At 49.2% G+C, this 18071-nt stretch overlaps 1 protein-coding gene across 1 annotated transcript in view; it reads left to right on the top strand.

Moving 5' to 3' along the window:
• Positions 1–17813, top strand: part of maml3 (mastermind-like transcriptional coactivator 3) — a 132592-nt gene extending 114779 nt beyond the window's left edge. The window contains exons 2-3 of the mRNA XM_065003546.1: positions 13312–14067; positions 16244–17813. Coding sequence (XP_064859618.1) covers positions 13312–14067; positions 16244–17359 — 1872 coding nt within the window. The 3' untranslated portion in view covers positions 17360–17813. The remainder of the gene's footprint in view (positions 1–13311; positions 14068–16243) is intronic.
• The last annotated feature ends 258 nt before the right edge of the window (positions 17814–18071 follow it).

Consider the following 18071-nt stretch of genomic DNA (forward strand, 5'->3'; position numbering starts at 1 on the left):
TTTTCCCTTTTTCACAAGCTGCTCTTTTAGATTGATGGACAACTGGTCTACTCTCTCGGCAATGGTGTTTCTGCTCAGACTCACATTTAAAAAGAGTTGCCTTTTTTGGGCAAACTTCGTCACAAACTTTAATCATGCAGTTTTTGATGAAATCCCCCTCCGTAAATGGCCGGGCTGATTTAGCGATCTCTTCTGCCAAAATAAAACTGGCCTTGACAGCAGCCTGGCCTTGTGATTTGGCTTTTTTGAACAGAGCCTGTCGAGATTTGAGGCCTCGTTTTAATTCCTCTGCCTTTTGTAGCCTTTGTTCCATGTCCATATTCTTGTTTTTGTCCGCGTGTTTCGTTTCATAATGTCGTCTCAGATTATACTCTTTCAGTACCGCCACACTTTCTCCACACAGAAGACACACAGGTTTTCCAGCTACCTTCGTGAACATATACTCCGACTCCCACCTTGTTTGAAACCCCCGGTTCTCAGTATCCACCTTCCGTTTTGCCATTTTTGATGGGTATCTGAAAGTTAATTTTACTGTGATGCTGACGACTGCTGTGCCAATAAATATTGAAATGAAGCAGCCTACTGCTCGGTGCGTCACCTTTGCATTGTGGGAAATGTAGTATTGGTGCGTGTAAAAGATCTGCGGGCTGCCGGCTTGCTGCGGGCCGGTTCTAATAATAAATCAAGATCATCCCAGGGGCCGTAAAAAACCTTCTTGCGGGCCGGATGTGGCCCGCGGGCCTTGACTCTGACATATGTGCTCTACACACACCTCTTACCTCAATGCTCCCTCTACACACACCTCTTACCTCAATGCTCCCTCTACACACACCTCTTACCTCAATGCTCCCTCACACACACCTCTTACCTCAATGCTCCCTCTACACACACCTCTTACCTCAATGCTCCCTCTACACACACCTCTTACCTCAATGCTCCCTCTACACACACCTCATACCTCAATGCTCCCTCTACACACCTCATACCTCAATGCTCCCTCTACACACCTCATACCTCAATGCTCCCTCTACACACACACCTCTTACCTCAATGCTCCCTCTACACACACCTCATACCTCAATGCTCCCTCTACACACCTCATACCTCAATGCTCCCTCTACACACCTCATACCTCAATGCTCCCTCTACACACACTCTCCCTCACACACACCTCATACCTCAATGCTCCCTCTACACACACACCTCTTACCTCAAAGCTCCCTCTACAGACATCTGAGTGTGTGTGTTGTTGTTGCTGCACTGTGTGTGTCTAGCTCAGGGTCAAACACAATCTGAATATTTAGTCTGGTGTTCCAGCTGAATAACAAGGAGACGTTGGCCAGGAATACACACACACACACACACACACACACACACACACACACACACACACACACACACACACACAGTGTAGTAGCAGTGTGTAGACAGAGACAAATGGAGAAGTCACTGAGCTGGAATCTAATGGGAAGGATCAGGAATGATTTAGATAAATGTGGTTCCTATGAGAAGACAAAGACATTGGACTTTATGTCTTTCTGGTGTGGGTGGGTGGGTGGGTGGGTGGGTGGGTGGGTAGGTAGGTGAGTGGGTGAGTGGGTGGGTGGGTGGGGGGATGGGGGGGATATAAATACATAAAGACAGTGCACTGTCCCCTTGCTCTTTAGTTTGTGTGTGTGTGTGTGTGTGTGTGTGTGTGTGTGTGTGTGTGTGTGTGTGTGTGTGTGTGTGTGTGTGTGTGTTCCTCTTCTCATCCTGGACTTAATGACTGAGACATATGAGGAAGGTGTCTCTGTAATAAGTGACTGTGAACAATGAAACTGTCAACTGTCAGCCTCTCTCCTCCTCTCTCTCCATCTCTCTCTCTTCATATCCTCTCTCCTTCTCTCTCTCCTCCCCTCTCTCTCCTTCTCTCTCTCCTCCTCTCTCTCTTCATATCCTCTCTCCTCCTCTCTCTCCTCCTCTCTCTCCTCCTCTCTCTTCATATCCTCTCTCCTCCTCTCTCTCCTTCTCTCTCTCTCTCCTTCTCTCTCTTCATATCCTCTCTCCTCTGCTCTCTCCTCTCTCTTCATATCCTCTCTCCTCTGCTCTCTCCTCCCATCTCTCTTCATATCCTCTCTCCTTCTCTCTCTCCTCCTCTCTCTCTTCAAATCCTCTCTCCTCCTCTCTCTCCTTCTCTCTCTCTCTCCTCTCTCTTCATATCCTCTCTCCTCTGCTCTCTCCTCCTCTCTCTTCATATCCTCTCTCCTTCTCTCTCTCCTCTGCTCTCTCCTTCTCTCTCTTCATATCCTCTCTCCTCTGCTCTCTCCTCTCTCTTCATATCCTCTCTCCTCTGCTCTCTCCTCCCATCTCTCTTCATATCCTCTCTCCTTCTCTCTCTCCTCCTCTCTCTCTTCAAATCCTCTCTCCTCCTCTCTCTCCTTCTCTCTCTCTCTCCTCTCTCTTCATATCCTCTCTCCTCTGCTCTCTCCTCCTCTCTCTTCATATCCTCTCTCCTTCTCTCTCTCCTCTGCTCTCTCCTCCTCTCTCTTCATATCCTCTCTCCTCCTCTCTCTCCTTCTCTCTCTCTCTCCTTCTCTCTCTTCATATCCTCTCTCCTTCTCTCTCTCCTCCTCTCTCTTCATATCCTCTCTCCTCTGCTCTCTCCTCCGCTCTCTCTTCATATCCTCTCTCCTCCTCTCTCTTCATATCCTCTCTCCTCCTCTCTCTCCTCCCCTCTCTCTTCATATCCTCTCTCCTCCTCTCTCTCCTCCTCTCTCTCTTCATATCCTCTCTCCTCCTCTCTCTTCATATCCTCTCTCCTCCTCTCTCTCCTTCTCTCTCTCTCTCTCCTCCTCTCTCTCCTTCTCTCTCTCTCTCCTTCTCTCTCATCATATCCTCTCTCCTCTGCTATCTCCTCTCTCTTCATATCCTCTCTCCTCCTCTCTCTCCTTCTCTCTCTCTCTCCTTCTCTCTCTTCATATCCTCTCTCCTCTGCTCTCTCCTCCTCTCTCTTCATATCCTCTCTCATCCTCTCTCTTCATATCCTCTCTCTCTCCTCCTCTCTCCTCCTCTCTCTCCTCCCCTCTCTCTTCATATCCTCTCTCCTCCTCTCTCTCCTTCTCTCTCTCTCTCTCTCTCTCTCCTTCTCTTCATATCCTCTCTCCTCCTCTCTCTCTCCTCCTCTCTCTCCTTCTCTCTCTCTCTCCTTCTCTCTCTTCATATCCTCTCTCCTCTGCTCTCTCCTCCTCTCTCTTCATATCCTCTCTCCTCCTCTCTCTCCTTCTCTCTCTCTCTCTCCTTCTCTCTCTTCATATCCTCTCTCCTCTGCTCTCTCCTCCTCTCTCTTCATATCCTCTCTCCTCTGCTCTCTCCTCCGCTCTCTCTTCATAACCTCTCTCCTCCTCTCTCTTCATATCCTCTCTCTCTCTCTCCTCCTCTCTCTCTTCATATCCTCTCTCCTCTCTCTTCATATCCTCTCTCCTCTCTCTCCTCCCCTCTCTCTCCTCCTCTCTCTCCTTCTCTCTCCTCCCCTCTCTCTCCTTCTCTCTCCTCCCCTCTCTCTCCTTCTCTCTCCTCCCGTCTCTCTTCATATTCTCTCTCCTCCTCTCTCTCCTTCTCTCTCCTCCCCTCTTAATATCCTCTCTCCTCCCCTCTCTCTTCATATCCTCTCTCCTCCTCTCTCTCCTTCTCTCTCTCCTCCCCTCTCTCCTCCCCTCTCTCTTCATATCCTCTCTCCTCCCCTCTCTCTTCATACCCTCTCTCCTCCCCTCTCTCCTCTCTCTCTTCATATCCTCTCTCCTCCTCTCTCTCCTTCTCTCTCTCCTCCTCTCTCTTCATATCCTCTCTCCTCCGCTCTCTCCTCCGCTCTCCTCCTCTCTCCTCCTCTCTCTTCATATGCTCTCTCCTCTCTCTCTCCTCCTCTCTCTCCTTCATATCCTCTTTCCTCTCTCCTCCGCTCTCTCCTCCTCTCTCTCTCTCTTCATATCCTCTCTCCTCCTCTCTCTCTCTCTTCATATCCTCTCTCCTCCGCTCTCTCCTCCGCTCTCCTCCTCTCTCTTCCTCTCTCTTCATATGCTCTCTCCTCTCTCTCTCCTCCTCTCTCTTCATATCCTCTCTCCTCCGCTCTCTCCTCTCTCTCTCCTCCTCTCTCTCTCTCTTCATATCCTCTCTCTCCTCCGCTCTCTACTCATATCCTCTCTCCTCCGCTCTGAACTTCTGCACTCAACAATCCGGTCGCATTTCGCTTCGCTCCACAGGTAGTATCACATTTTTCATTTCATTTCATTACAGTACAACGGCTTGATTTGTTTGATCGTAGCTAGCTACATAGCTAGCTACACAGCCGTCTTTGTATCAAAGATAATTGTGTAGTCTAGAGCGACTTCCTAGGTTAGTTAGCCAGCTATTGTCGTTCTTTTAACGCAACGTAACGTAATCAACACTGCTAGCTAGCCAGCTAGCCCCGAATAGCAGCACAGTAGAAACTATTACACTCAACGGAACGACTTGATTAGTGTAGTGTCAACAACGCAGCCAATGCCAACTAGCCTACTTAGTCAACAACGCAGCCTCTGCCAGCTAGCCTACTTCAGCAGTACTGTATCATTTTAATCATTTTAGTCAATAAGATTCTTGCTACGTAAGCTTAACTCTCTGAACACTCGTGACGTGTAGTCCACTTGTCATTCCAATCTCCTTTGCATTAGCGTAGCCTCTTGTGTAGCCTGTCAACTATGTGTCTGTCTATCCCTGTTCTCTCCTCTCTGCACAGACCATACAAACGCTCCACACCGCGTGGCCGCGGCCACCTAATCTGGTGGTCCCAGCGCGCACGACCCACGTGGAGTTCCAGGTCTCCGGTAGCCTCTGGAACTGCCGATCTGCGGCCAACAAGGCAGAGTTCATCTCCGCCTATGTCTCCCTCCAGTCCCTCGACTTCTTGGCACTGACGGAAACATGGATCACCACAGACAACACTGCTACTCCTACTGCTCTCTCTTCGTCTGCCCACGTGTTCTCGCACACCCCGAGAGCTTCTGGTCAGCGGGGTGGTGGCACCGGGATCCTCATCTCTCCCAAGTGGTCATTCTCTCTTTCTCCCCTTACCCATCTGTCTATCGCCTCCTTTGAATTCCATGCTGTCACAGTTACCAGACCTTTCAAGCTTAACATCCTTATCATTTATCGCCCTCCAGGTTCCCTCGGAGAGTTCATCAATGAGCTTGATGCCTTGATAAGCTCCTTTCCTGAGGACGGCTCACCTCTCACAGTTCTGGGCGACTTTAACCTCCCCACGCCTACCTTTGACTCATTCCTCTCTGCCTCCTTCTTTCCACTCCTCTCCTCTTTTGACCTCACCCTCTCACCTTCCCCCTACTCACAAGGCAGGAAATACGCTCGACCTCATCTTTACTAGATGCTGTTCTTCCACTAACCTCGTTGCAACTCCCCTCCAAGTCTCCGACCACTACCTTGTATCCTTTTCCCTCTCGCTCTCATCCAACACTTCCCACACTGCCCCTACTCGGATGGTATCGCGCCGTCCCAACCTTCGCTCTCTCTCCCCCGCTACTCTCTCCTCTTCCATCCTATCATCTCTTCCCTCTGCTCAAACCTTCTCCAACCTATCTCCTGATTCTGCCTCCTCAACCCTCCTCTCCTCCCTTTCTGCATCCTTTGACTCTCTATGTCCCCTATCCTCCAGGCCGGCTCGGTCCTCCCCTCCCGCTCCGTGGCTCGACGACTCATTGCGAGCTCACAGAACAGGGCTCCGGGCAGCCGAGCGGAAATGGAGGAAAACTCGCCTCCCTGCGGACCTGACATCCTTTCACTCCCTCCTCTCTACATTTTCCTCTTCTCTCTCTGCTGCTAAAGCCACTTTCTACCACTCTAAATTCCAAGCATCTGCCTCTAACCCTAGGAAGCTCTTTGCAACCTTCTCCTCCCTCCTGAATCCTCCTCCCCCTCCCCCTCCTCCCTCTCTGCAGATGACTTCGTCAACCATTTTGAAAAGAAGGTCGACGACATCCGATCCTCGTTTGCTAAGTCAAACGACACCGCTGGTTCTGCTCACACTGCCCTACCCTGTGCTCTGACCTCTTTCTCCCCTCTCTCTCCAGATGAAATCTCGCGTCTTGTGACGGCCGGCCGCCCTACAACCTGCCCGCTTGACCCTATCCCCTCCTCTCTTCTCCAGACCATTTCCGGAGACCTCCTCCCTTACCTCACCTCGCTCATCAACTCATCCCTGACCGCTGGCTACGTCCCTTCCGTCTTCAAGAGAGCGAGTTGCACCCCTTCTGAAAAAACCTACACTCGATCCCTCCGATGTCAACAACTACAGACCAGTATCCCTTCTTTCTTTTCTCTCCAAAACTCTTGAACGTGCCGTCCTTGGCCAGCTCTCCCGCTATCTCTCTCAGAATGACCTTCTTGATCCAAATCAGTCAGGTTTCAAGACTAGTCATTCAACTGAGACTGCTCTTCTCTGTATCACGGAGGCGCTCCGCACTGCTAAAGCTAACTCTCTCTCCTCTGCTCTCATCCTTCTAGACCTATCGGCTGCCTTCGATACTGTGAACCATCAGATCCTCCTCTCCACCCTCTCCGAGTTGGGCATCTCCGGCGCGGCCCACGCTTGGATTGCGTCCTACCTGACAGGTCGCTCCTACCAGGTGGCGTGGCGAGAATCCGTCTCCACACCACGTGCTCTCACCACTGGTGTCCCCCAGGGCTCTGTTCTAGGCCCTCTCCTATTCTCGCTATACACCAAGTCACTTGGCTCTGTCATAACCTCACATGGTCTCTCCTATCATTGCTATGCAGACGACACACAATTAATCTTCTCCTTTCCCCCTTCTGATGACCAGGTGGCGAATCGCATCTCTGCATGTCTGGCAGACATATCCGTGTGGATGACGGATCACCACCTCAAGCTGAACCTCGGCAAGACGGAACTGCTCTTCCTCCCGGGAAGGACTGCCCGTTCCATGATCTCGCCATCACGGTTGACAACTCCATTGTGTCCTCCTCCCAGAGCGCTAAGAACCTTGGCGTGATCCTGGACAACACCCTGTCGTTCTCAACTAACATCAAGGCGGTGGCCCGTTCCTGTAGGTTCATGCTCTACAACATCCGCAGAGTACGACCCTGCCTCACACAGGAAGCGGCGCAGGTCCTAATCCAGGCACTTGTCATCTCCCGTCTGGATTACTGCAACTCGCTGTTGGCTGGGCTCCCTGCCTGTGCCATTAAACCCCTACAACTCATCCAGAACGCCGCAGCCCGTCTGGTGTTCAACCTTCCCAAGTTCTCTCACGTCACCCCCGCTCCTCCGCTCCCTCCACTGGCTTCCAGTTGAAGCTCGCATCCGCTACAAGACCATGGTGCTTGCCTACGGAGCTGTGAGGGGAACGGCACCTCAGTACCTCCAGGCTCTGATCAGGCCCTACACCCAAACAAGGGCACTGCGTTCATCCACCTCTGGCCTGCTCGCCTCCCTACCACTGAGGAAGTACAGTTCCCGCTCAGCCCAGTCAAAACTGTTCGCTGCTCTGGCCCCCCAATGGTGGAACAAACTCCCTCACGACGCCAGGACAGCGGAGTCAATCACCACCTTCCGGAGACACCTGAAACCCCACCTCTTTAAGGAATACCTAGGATAGGATAAAGTAATCCCTCTCACCCCCTCCCCTGAAAAGATTTAGATGCACTACTGTTCCACTGGAGGTCATAAGGTGAATGCACCAATTTGTAAGTCGCTCTGGATAAGAGCGTCTGCTAAATGACTTAAATGTAAATGTAAATGTCTCTCCTCCTCTCTCTCTCCTCTCTCCTTCTCTCTCTTCATATCCTCTTTCCTCTGCTCTCTCCTCTCTCTTCATATCCTCTTTCCTCTCTCTCTCCTCCTCTCTCCTTCATATCCTCTCTCCTCTCTCCTCTCGCTCTCTCTTCATATCCTCTCTCCTTCTCTCTCTCTCTCTTCATATCATCTCTCCTCCGCTCTCTCCTCATATCCTCTCTCCTCCGCTCTCTCCTCCTCTCTCTCTCTCATCCTCTCTCCTTCTCTCTCTTCATATCCTCTTTCCTCTCCTCTCTCCTCCGCTCTCTCCTCCTCTCTCTCTCTCCTCCTCTCTCCGCTCTCTCCTCATATCCTCTCCTCCGCTCTCTCCTCCTCTCGCTCTCTCTTCATATCCTCTCTCCTTCTCTCTCTCTCTCTTCATATCCTCTCCTCTGCTCTCTCCTTCTCTCTCTCTCTCTCTCTCTCTCTCTTCATATCCTCTCTCCTCTCTCTCTCTTCATATCCTCTTCATAACCTCTCTCCTCTCTCTCTCTTCATATCCTCTCTCCTCCGCTCTCTCCTCCTCTCTCTCTCTCCTCCTCTCTCCTTCTCTCTCTTCATATCCTCTTTCCTCTCCTCTCTCCTCCGCTCTCTCCTCCTCTCTCTCTCTCCTCCTCTCTCCGCTCTCTCCTTCATATCCTCTCTCCATATCTTCTCTCTTCCGCTCTCTCTCTTCATATCCTCTCTCTCTTCATATCCTCTCTCTCGATTTCTCTCTCTCTCTCTTCATATCCTCTCTCCTCTCTCTCTCCTCTCTCTCTTCATATCCTCTTCATAACCTCTCTCTCTCTCTCTCCTCATATCCTCTCTCCTCTCTCTCTCTTCATATCCTCTTCATAACCTCTCTCTCTCTCTCTCTCTTCATATCCTCTCTCCTCTCTCTCTCTTCATATCCTCTCTCCTCCGCTCTCTCCCCCGCTCTCTCCTCCTCTCTCTCTTCATATCATTTCTCCTCCTCTCTCTCCTTCTCTCTCTTCTCTCTGTGTCTAGAGGTGTTGTTGTCCCACCACATCTCTCTGTCTAGAGGTGTTGTTGTCCCACCACATCTCTCTGTCTAGAGGTGTTGTTGTCCCACCACATCTCTCTGTCTAGAGGTGTTGTTGTCCCACCACATCTCTCTGTGTCTAGAGGTGTTGTTGTCCCACCACATCTCTCTGTGTCTAGAGGTGTTGTTGTCCCACCACATCTCTCTGTCTAGAGGTGTTGTTGTCCCACCACATCTCTCTGGCTAGAGGTGTTGTTGTCCCATCACATCTCTCTGTCTAGAGGTGTTGTTGTCCCACCACATCTCTCTGTGTCTAGAGGTGTTGTTGTCCCACCACATCTCTCTGTGTCTAGAGGTGTTGTTGTCCCACCACATCTCTCTGTGTCTAGAGGTGTTGTTGTCCCATCTCTCTGTGTCTAGAGGTGTTGTTGTCCCATCTCTCTGTGTCTAGAGGTGTTGTTGTCCCACCTCTCTGTCTAGAGGTGTTGTTGTCCCATCTCTCTGTGTCTAGAGGTGTTGTTGTCCCACCTCTCTGTCTAGAGGTGTTGTTGTCCCATCTCTCTGTGTCTAGAGGTGTTGTTGTCCCATCACATCTCTCTGTGTCTAGAGGTGTTGTTGTCCCACCACATCTCTCTGTCTAGAGGTGTTGTTGTCCCACCACATCTCTCTGTCTAGAGGTGTTGTTGTCCCACCACATCTCTCTGTGTCTAGAGGTGTTGTTGTCCCACCTCTCTGTCTAGAGGTGTTGTTGTCCCATCTCTCTGTGTCTAGAGGTGTTGTTGTCCCACCTCTCTGTCTAGAGGTGTTGTTGTCCCATCTCTCTGTGTCTAGAGGTGCTGTTGTCCCACCACATCTCTCTGTCTAGAGGTGTTGTTGTCCCATCTCTCTGTGTCTAGAGGTGTTGTTGTCCCACCACATCTCTCTGTGTGTCTAGAGGTGTTGTTGTCCCACCACATCTCTCTGTCTAGAGGTGTTGTTGTCCCACCACATCTCTCTGTCTAGAGGTGTTGTTGTCCCACCACATCTCTCTGTGTCTAGAGGTGTTGTTGTCCCACCACATCTCTCTGTGTCTAGAGGTGTTGTTGTCCCACCACATCTCTCTGTCTAGAGGTGTTGTTGTCCCACCTCTCTGTCTAGAGGTGTTGTTGTCCCATCTCTCTGTGTCTAGAGGTGTTGTTGTCCCACCACATCTCTCTGTCTAGAGGTGTTGTTGTCCCATCTCTCTGTGTCTAGAGGTGTTGTTGTCCCACCCCATCTCTCTGTGTCTAGAGGTGTTGTTGTCCCATCACATCTCTCTGTGTCTAGAGGTGTTGTTGTCCCATCTCTCTGTGTCTAGAGGTGTTGTTGTCCCACCACATCTCTCTGTGTCTAGAGGTGTTGTTGTCCCACCACATCTCTCTGTGTCTAGAGGTGTTGTTGTCCCACCACATCTCTCTGTCTAGAGGTGTTGTTGTCCCATCTCTCTGTGTCTAGAGGTGTTGTTGTCCCACCACATCTCTCTGTGTCTAGAGGTGTTGTTGTCCCACCACATCTCTCTCTGTCTAGAGGTGTTGTTGTCCCACCACATCTCTCTGTGTCTAGAGGTGTTGTTGTCCCACCACATCTCTCTGTGTCTAGAGGTGTTGTTGTCCCACCACATCTCTCTCTGTCTAGAGGTGTTGTTGTCCCACCACATCTCTCTGTCTCTCTGTCTCTGTCTCCTCTGTCTCTCTCTCTCTCTCTCTCTCTCTCGCTCTATCTCTCTCCTTTCTGTCTCTCTCTCATCCCTCTCTCTCTCCATCCCTCTCTCTCTCTCTCTCTCTCCATCCCTATCTCTTTCTCTCTCATCCCTCTCTCTCTCTCTCTCCATCCCTCTCTTTCTCTCTCTCTCTCCCTCTCTCTCTCCGTCTCTCCTTCTGCCTGCCAGTTGATTATGATAATGAAAGGGGGAACTCTAAACACTAAAGCACACTCCTCTGATCTCTCCCTTTTTCTCAGAAAACGGCACTAAATGAGCCTGCTGTGATTGCTAATAGAGGTTTAGCTTTACGCTCTCTGTCTCTCTCTTTCTCTCTCTCTCTCTCTCTGTTTCTCTCTCTCTCTCTCTCTGTCTCTGTCTCTCTCTGCCCTTCTCTCAATTCAATTCAATTCAAGTGGCTTTATTGGCATGGGAAACGTGTTAACATTGTCAAAGCAAGTGAGGTAGATAATATACAAAAGTGAAATAAACAATACAAATTAACAGTAAACATTATACATACAGAAGTTTCAAAACAATAAAGACATTACAAATGTCATGTTATGTATATATACAGTGTTGCAACGATGTACAAATGGTTAAGGGTACACAAGCGAAAATAAATAAACATAAATATGGGTTGTATTTACAATGGTGTTTGTTCTTCACTGGTTGCCCTTTTCTTGTGGCAACAGGTCACAAATCTTGCTGCTGTGATGTCACACTGTGGAATTTCACCCAGTAGATATGGGAGTTTATCAAAATTGGATTTGTGGATCTGTGTAATCTGAGGGAAATATGTGTCTCTAATATGGTCAACATTGGGCAGGAGGTTAGGAAGTGCAGCTCAGTTTCCACCTCATTTTGTGGGCAGTGAGCACATAGCCTGTCTTCCCTTGAGAGCCATGTCTGCCTACGGCAGCCTTTCTCAATAGCAAGGCTATGCTCACTGAGTCTGTACATAGTCAAAGCTTTCCTTAAGTTTGGGTCTGTCACCGTAGTCAGGTATTCTGCCACTGTGTACTCTCTGTTTAGGGCCAAATAGCATTCTAGTTTGCTCTGTTTTTTGTGTGTGTGAAGTAATTATCTTTTTGTTTTCTCATGATTTGGTTGGGTCTAATAGTGCTGCTGTTCTGGGGCTCTGTAGGGTGTGTTTGTGTTTGTGAACAGAGCCCCAGGACCAGCTTGCTTAGGTGACTCTTCTCCAGGTTCATCTCTCTGTAGGTGATGGCTTTGTTATGGAAGGTTTGGGAAACACTTCCTTTTAGGTGGTTGTAGAATTTAACGGCTTTTTTCTTGATTTTGATCATTAGTGGGATTCGGCCTAATTCATTCTGCTCTGCATGCATTATTTGGTGTTCTACGTTGTACACGGAGGATATTTTTGCAGAATTCTGCATGCAGAGTCTCATTTTGGTGTTTGTCCCATTTTGTGAATTCTTGGTTGGTGAGCGGACCCCAGACCTCACAACCATAAAGGGCAATGGGTTCTATAACTGATTCAAGTAGTTTTAGTCAGATCCTAATCGTTATGTTGAATTTTATGTTCCTTTTGACGGCATAGAAGGCCCTTCTTGCCTTGTCTCTCAGATCGTTCACAGCTTTGTGGAAGTTACCTGTGGCGCTGATGTTTAGGCCAAGGTATCTATAGTTTTTTGTGTGCTCTCTGGCAATGGTGTCTAGATGGAATTTGTATTTGTGGTCCTGGTGACTGGACCTTTTTTGGAACACCATTATTTTGGTCTTACTGAGATTTACTGTCAGGGCCCAGGTCTGACATAATCTGTGCATAAGATCTAGGTGCTGCTGTAGGCCCTCCTTGACTGGTGACAGAAGCACCAGATCATCAGCAAACAGGAGACATTTGACTTCAGATTCTAGTAGGGTGAGGCCGGGTGCTGCAGACTGTACTAGTGCCCGCGCCAATTCGTTGATGTATATGTTGAAGAGGGTGGGGCTCAAGATGCATCCCTGTCTCACCCCACAACCCTGTGTGAAGAAATGTGTGTTTTTTGCCCATTTTAACCGCACACTTGTTGTTTGTGTACATGGATTTTATAATGTCGTATGTTTTACCCCCAACACCACTTTCCATCAGTTTGTATAGTCTTTGTCCTCTCTCTCACCTTTTCTCTCTCTTTCTCCTCTCTCACATTTTCTCTCTCTGTCTCTGTCTCTCTGTGTCTCTTTCTCTCTGTCTCTGTCTCTCTCTGTCTCTGTGTCTCTGTCTCTGTCTCTCTGTCTCTCTCTCTCTCTCTCTCTCTCTCTCTCGCGTTTTTTCTCAACTCAGCAAACAGTTATGAAGAAATATGTTTTCCTTTATTTATCTGGACTTAACCATAACCTCATTCGACGATAAGAGACATGTCAGAACTAACGTGTGATTTTAATTTTAATTTATTTATTTAACAAGGCAAGTCAGTTAAGAACAAATTCTTATTTTCAATGACGGCCTAGGAACAGTGGGTTAACTGCCTGTTCAGGGGCAGAACGACAGATTTGTACCTTGTCAGCTCGGGGGTTTGAACTTGCAACCTTCCGGTTACTAGTCCAACACTCTAACCACTAGGCTACCCTGCCGCCCCAGGGTTAATTTCATTTGAATGTAATGTAAAGTTGTCCAGTTGTGGTACTTGATGTGAGTGCCATTGAAATGTATTAAATAGGCTCTGACTTGGGAAATGTGCAGGTACAGGTGTTATCCCAGGACGTTTTCACACGCTAACATATCTTCTGATCATCAGATCCAAAATGGCCTCTGACACTTCCTGTTTCCCTGTCCCACAGCTCCAGGAGACGGTGAAGAGGAAACTGGACAGCGCACGCTCGCCCCTCAATGGTGACCAGAACGGGATCTGCGACGGGAGCTATTCCCCGACCACCAAGAGGTTACGGAAAGACGGACCAGGATCGGGCGGGCTGGACTCTCTCCCGGGCCTCCCCAACAACGCCCCCCCCATTTCCCCGCTCCACCAGATGGACATCAAGCCCTTACTGGGAGTCACCGGGAACCCCAACAACCCCAGCGTCAACAACAACAATAACAACGTGAATGTCAACAACTGTAACTCCGGTCCCGGCAGCAATGGTAGCCATGGCAACCACGCTGGCAGCGGCTTGGGCTCAGGTCGCCCGGCTGACGTCAAGCTCAACGGCGATCTCCCCAACGTCAAGCTCAACGGTTCCTTAGACCTGGACGACGGCTTCGGACTCCTCAAAGACCTGAAACAGGAGCCGCTCGACGACGGGGGAGGGATTGAGTCGTCGGACACGTCCTTGTCCAATCAGAACAAGCTGTTTTCGGACATCAACCTGAATGACCAGGAGTGGCAGGAGCTGATTGATGAGCTGGCCAATACGGTGCCGGAAGACGACATGCAGGACCTCTTCAATGAAGACTTTGAGGAGAAGAAGGAAGCAGAGTTTACCAGGCCGGCCAATCAGACCCCGGTACCGCAGGACCCGCCTCCCATGGCCACAGTGGCTCATCAACAGACGAACCAAGCGCAGGGGGCGGCACAAGTCCCCATGGGTTCCCCACAGGTACCTTTTGGCTTGGTTTATTAGGGGTTCACAGCAAACCCTATTGTTCTTTATAGCGGTACTCTCTCTTTCACCTTTTCTCTCTCTCATCTCTCTCTCATCTCTCTCCTCTCTCTCGCTCTCACCTTTTCTCTCTCTCTTTCTCCTCTCTCTCACCTTTTCTCTCTCTTTTTCTCCTCCTCTCTCACCTTTTCTCTCTCTCTCTCTCTTTCTCCTCTCTCTCACCTTTTCTCTCTCTTTTTCTCCTCCTCTCTCACCTTTTCTCTCTCTCTCTCCTCTCTCTCATCTCTCACCTTTTCTCTCTCTTTCTCCTCTCTCCTCTCACCTTTTCTCTCTCTCTCTCCTCTCTCTCATCTCTCTCCTCTCTCTCTCTCTCGCTCTCACTGTTTCTCTCATCTCTCACCTTTTCTCTCTCTTTCTCCTCTCTCTCATCTCTCTCTTTCTCCTCTCTCTCATCTCTCACCTTTTCTCTCTCTCTCTCCTCTCTCTCTCTCTCTCTCTCTCTCTCCTTTTCTCTCTCTCTTTCTCCTCTCTCCTCTCTCTCTCTCTTTTCTCTCTCTCCTCTCTCACCTTTTCTCTCTCTCTCTCTCTCTCATCTCTCTCCTCTCTCTCTCTCTCTCTCACCTTTTCTCTCTCTTTCTCCTCTCTCCTCTCACCTTTTCTCTCTCTCTCTCCTCTCTCTCTCTCTCGCTCTCACTGTTTCTCTCTCTTTCTCCTCTCTCTCTCTCTGTCTCTCTCTCTGTCTCTCTCTCTGTCTCTCTCTCTGTCTCTCTCTCTGTCTCTCTCTCTGTCTCTCTCTCTCTCTCTCTCTCATAGCCTAGCATAGCATTATGCCTTGCTAGCAGCAGGCAACCTTGTCACGGAAATCAGAAAAGCAATCAAATTAAATCGTTTACCTTTGATGAACTTCGGATGTTTTCACTCACGAGACTCCCAGGTAGACAGCCAAATTAAACATTTACCCAAAATATTATTTTTGTAGGCGAAATAGCTCCGTTTGTTTTTCACGTTTGGCTGAGAAATCGCCGGAAATTGCGGTCACCACAACGCCGAAAAATATTCCAAATTAGCTCCAGAATATCGACAGAAACATGGCAAACTTTGTTTAGAATCCATCCTCAAGGTGTTTTTCTAATATCTATTCGATAATATATCCGTCGGGACAATTCATTTTTCACTAGGACCGATTGGAGTAATGGCTACCTCTGTATTTTACTCGAGAATCTCTCTCGGAGCCACCATGTGACCACTTACGCAACGTGCCCCCATACGGCTATTCTTCAACAGAAATGTGTAAAACTACGTCACAATGCTGTGACACCTTGGGGAATACGTAGAAAGCATAAGCTCGTTGATGGTACATTCACAGCCATATAGGGAGTCATTGGAACGCAGCGCTTTCAAAACCTGGGGCACTTCCGGGTTGGATTTTTCTCAGGCTTTCGCCTGCAACATCAGTTCTGTTATACTCACAGACAATATTTTTACAGTTTTGGAAATGTTAGAGAGTGTTTTCTACCCAAAGCTGTCAATTATATTCATATTCTACCATCTTTTCCTGACAAAATATCGGGAACGTTTTTTTTCCAAAAATGAAAATACTGCCCCCTAACACCAAGAGGTTAAATACTGGCTGTCAAATGATTCTTAGATTCTTAAAAATAAAATGGACATGGTCAAATAACTCAAGCATAGAATTTTTCTTTTTTCTTTTTCTTTTCAAATTCGTCACACAGAAACTAGAGGCCATGAAGTAACATGGTCAAACATAATGTCACCTAGTGGCCCGTAGGTGGCGCTGTTATAAGCAGTCTCACTGAAATCATCATATTCCACCACCCGTTTGAACCTGCGTCTTTGTGTATGTCGGAGTCTTTCCTCATGCTGAAAAAATAGGACCCATAACGTTCGTCAGAATAGATGTGGAAGAAAGAAAGGGATTATGGTCTGGTTTGAATATGATGTGATGTGATTATGATGTGATTGTGGTCTTGTCTGAATATGATGTGATGTGATTGTGGTCTTGTCTGAATACGATGTGATTGAAATGTGATAGTGCCTCTACTGCCTGTGATTACAGTATGTTGTCCATGTTACTCTGGTATATGAAATGTAGCTGTCTTCTGTAATGTTATGATTTCTAAATAACCAAATGAAATGGCCTCCCTCCCCTCAGGTCCGGCCGTCGTCTTCGGGCCCTCAGTTTGCCACCGCCGCCAACGGAACACCGCCCCAGCAGCCTTTGCAGCAGTCCCCACAGGTCGCCATGGCCTCAGGCTCCCCTCTCCCCAACTGTGTGGCCCGGTCGCCGCAGACGCCCACCCAGGCCCAGACGCAGGCTGGCCCCAGACCAGGGAATGGATTTATGATGAACCCAGGCCAAGGTGTGGGCCAGGCGGGTACAGGATCCAATGGCCCTGGAGTCCCCACTGGAATCCAAGGGCCTGGGCCGGTGACCTCTGAACTGTCGCCTGCTGAGCAACTGAAAGCGATGGCGGCACAGCAGCGCGCTAAGCTAATGCAGCAGCAGAAACAACAGCAGCAACAGCAGCAGGCTAACTGGTCCCCAGCCGGAGCTCCAACCAGCCCCTACGCCTCTGCTCCTTTCAACCAGCAGGACAAGCCAAACAGCCCGATGATGTACCCACCTCAAGCCTTCAACCAGCAGGACAAGCCCAACAGCCCGATGATGTACCCACCTCAAGCCTTCAACCCTGGCCAACAGGGCCCCCTGGTGGCTGGGATGACCTCGAGCAACGGCCCCAAAACTCCCATGAACAACTACCTCCCTCAGAACCCCCACAACCACATGGGCATGATAAGTCAACAACAACAACAGACAAACAACATGGGCGCCCAACAGAACACCCTCTCTAAACAACAACAACAACAACTACAACAACAGCAAACGGCAGCCATGTTGTCCTACAACAACACAAAGCCGCTGAGTCACTTCAGCACGATGGGGGTCGATCACATGGGGCAGAGGATGACCCCGCCCATGGGATCACAGGTCAAGAACCCCATGATGCCCCCATACATGCAACAGGGAGGGGTGCAGGGGGCGGGGCCAGGCCAGACCCAGGGACCAATCCCGGGCCAGACGGCTCACCTCAGCGAGGAGCAGAAGAGGATGCTGCTGATGAAGCAGAAGGTGCTGAACCAGAGCATGCCCTACAGCGCCATGCAGCCCCACGGACAGGTAGGACGGATGCCATTTTGGATCTGTTGCAGGCTTTGTAATGTGGAATTGGTGAAACTGGAGCAGAAACCCATTTTGGCTCTGGTTTAGTTTGTGTAGAGCTTTTTACTGTGTGGGATTGGAGCACCATTATGGCTCTGGTTGTTTTTCTGGATACACTTTTACAGTGTGAATAGTGGTGATTACTGTGCAGAATGGGAGCCATCTTGTCTTCTGGTTGAGCTTTGTACAATGTGGAATTGGTGAAACTGGTGTCCATTTTGGTTCTGTTTTTTTTCCTATAATGGTTCATTGTACAGGGTGGATTGAGAAATGGAAGCCCCATTTGCAACGCTAAGACAAGCATCTCAGACAACGATGCTCTCAACACAAGGCCTCAACGGTTGTGGTTATTGTTTGGAGAGAGGAGAGCTAGCTGGTGAACACACATCTCTCTCTGTCTGTCTCTCTCCTCTGTCTACTGTAACTGCACGTAGATCCAAACAGTAGTTTACATTTTTCAGTCAGGAATCCAGTTTTAAAAATGAGCCCAAGGTGAGAGGATCCGTCTCTCTCTCTCTAACTGACAGTTCGTCATGGAAACATTATGATTCTAGAACCTTGATTATTTTTTAAACTCCTAGAAGGAGCAGCGGTTGGCCCAGTAACTAGCTACAGTAATAGGCAATAGGAAAATGGTGAAAGGTATTGATGTCTTTGCACCACAAGCAGCAGCAGCCTCTTCTTCTCCCTCTCTCCCCCCTCCTCTTCCTCTCCTCCCTCCCTGATAGTCTATCGGTTGGTCATTTAGGGCGCCGACGCT

Source organism: Oncorhynchus nerka, linkage group LG18, assembly GCF_034236695.1.
Source record: "Oncorhynchus nerka isolate Pitt River linkage group LG18, Oner_Uvic_2.0, whole genome shotgun sequence".
Classification (NCBI taxonomy): domain Eukaryota; kingdom Metazoa; phylum Chordata; class Actinopteri; order Salmoniformes; family Salmonidae; genus Oncorhynchus; species Oncorhynchus nerka.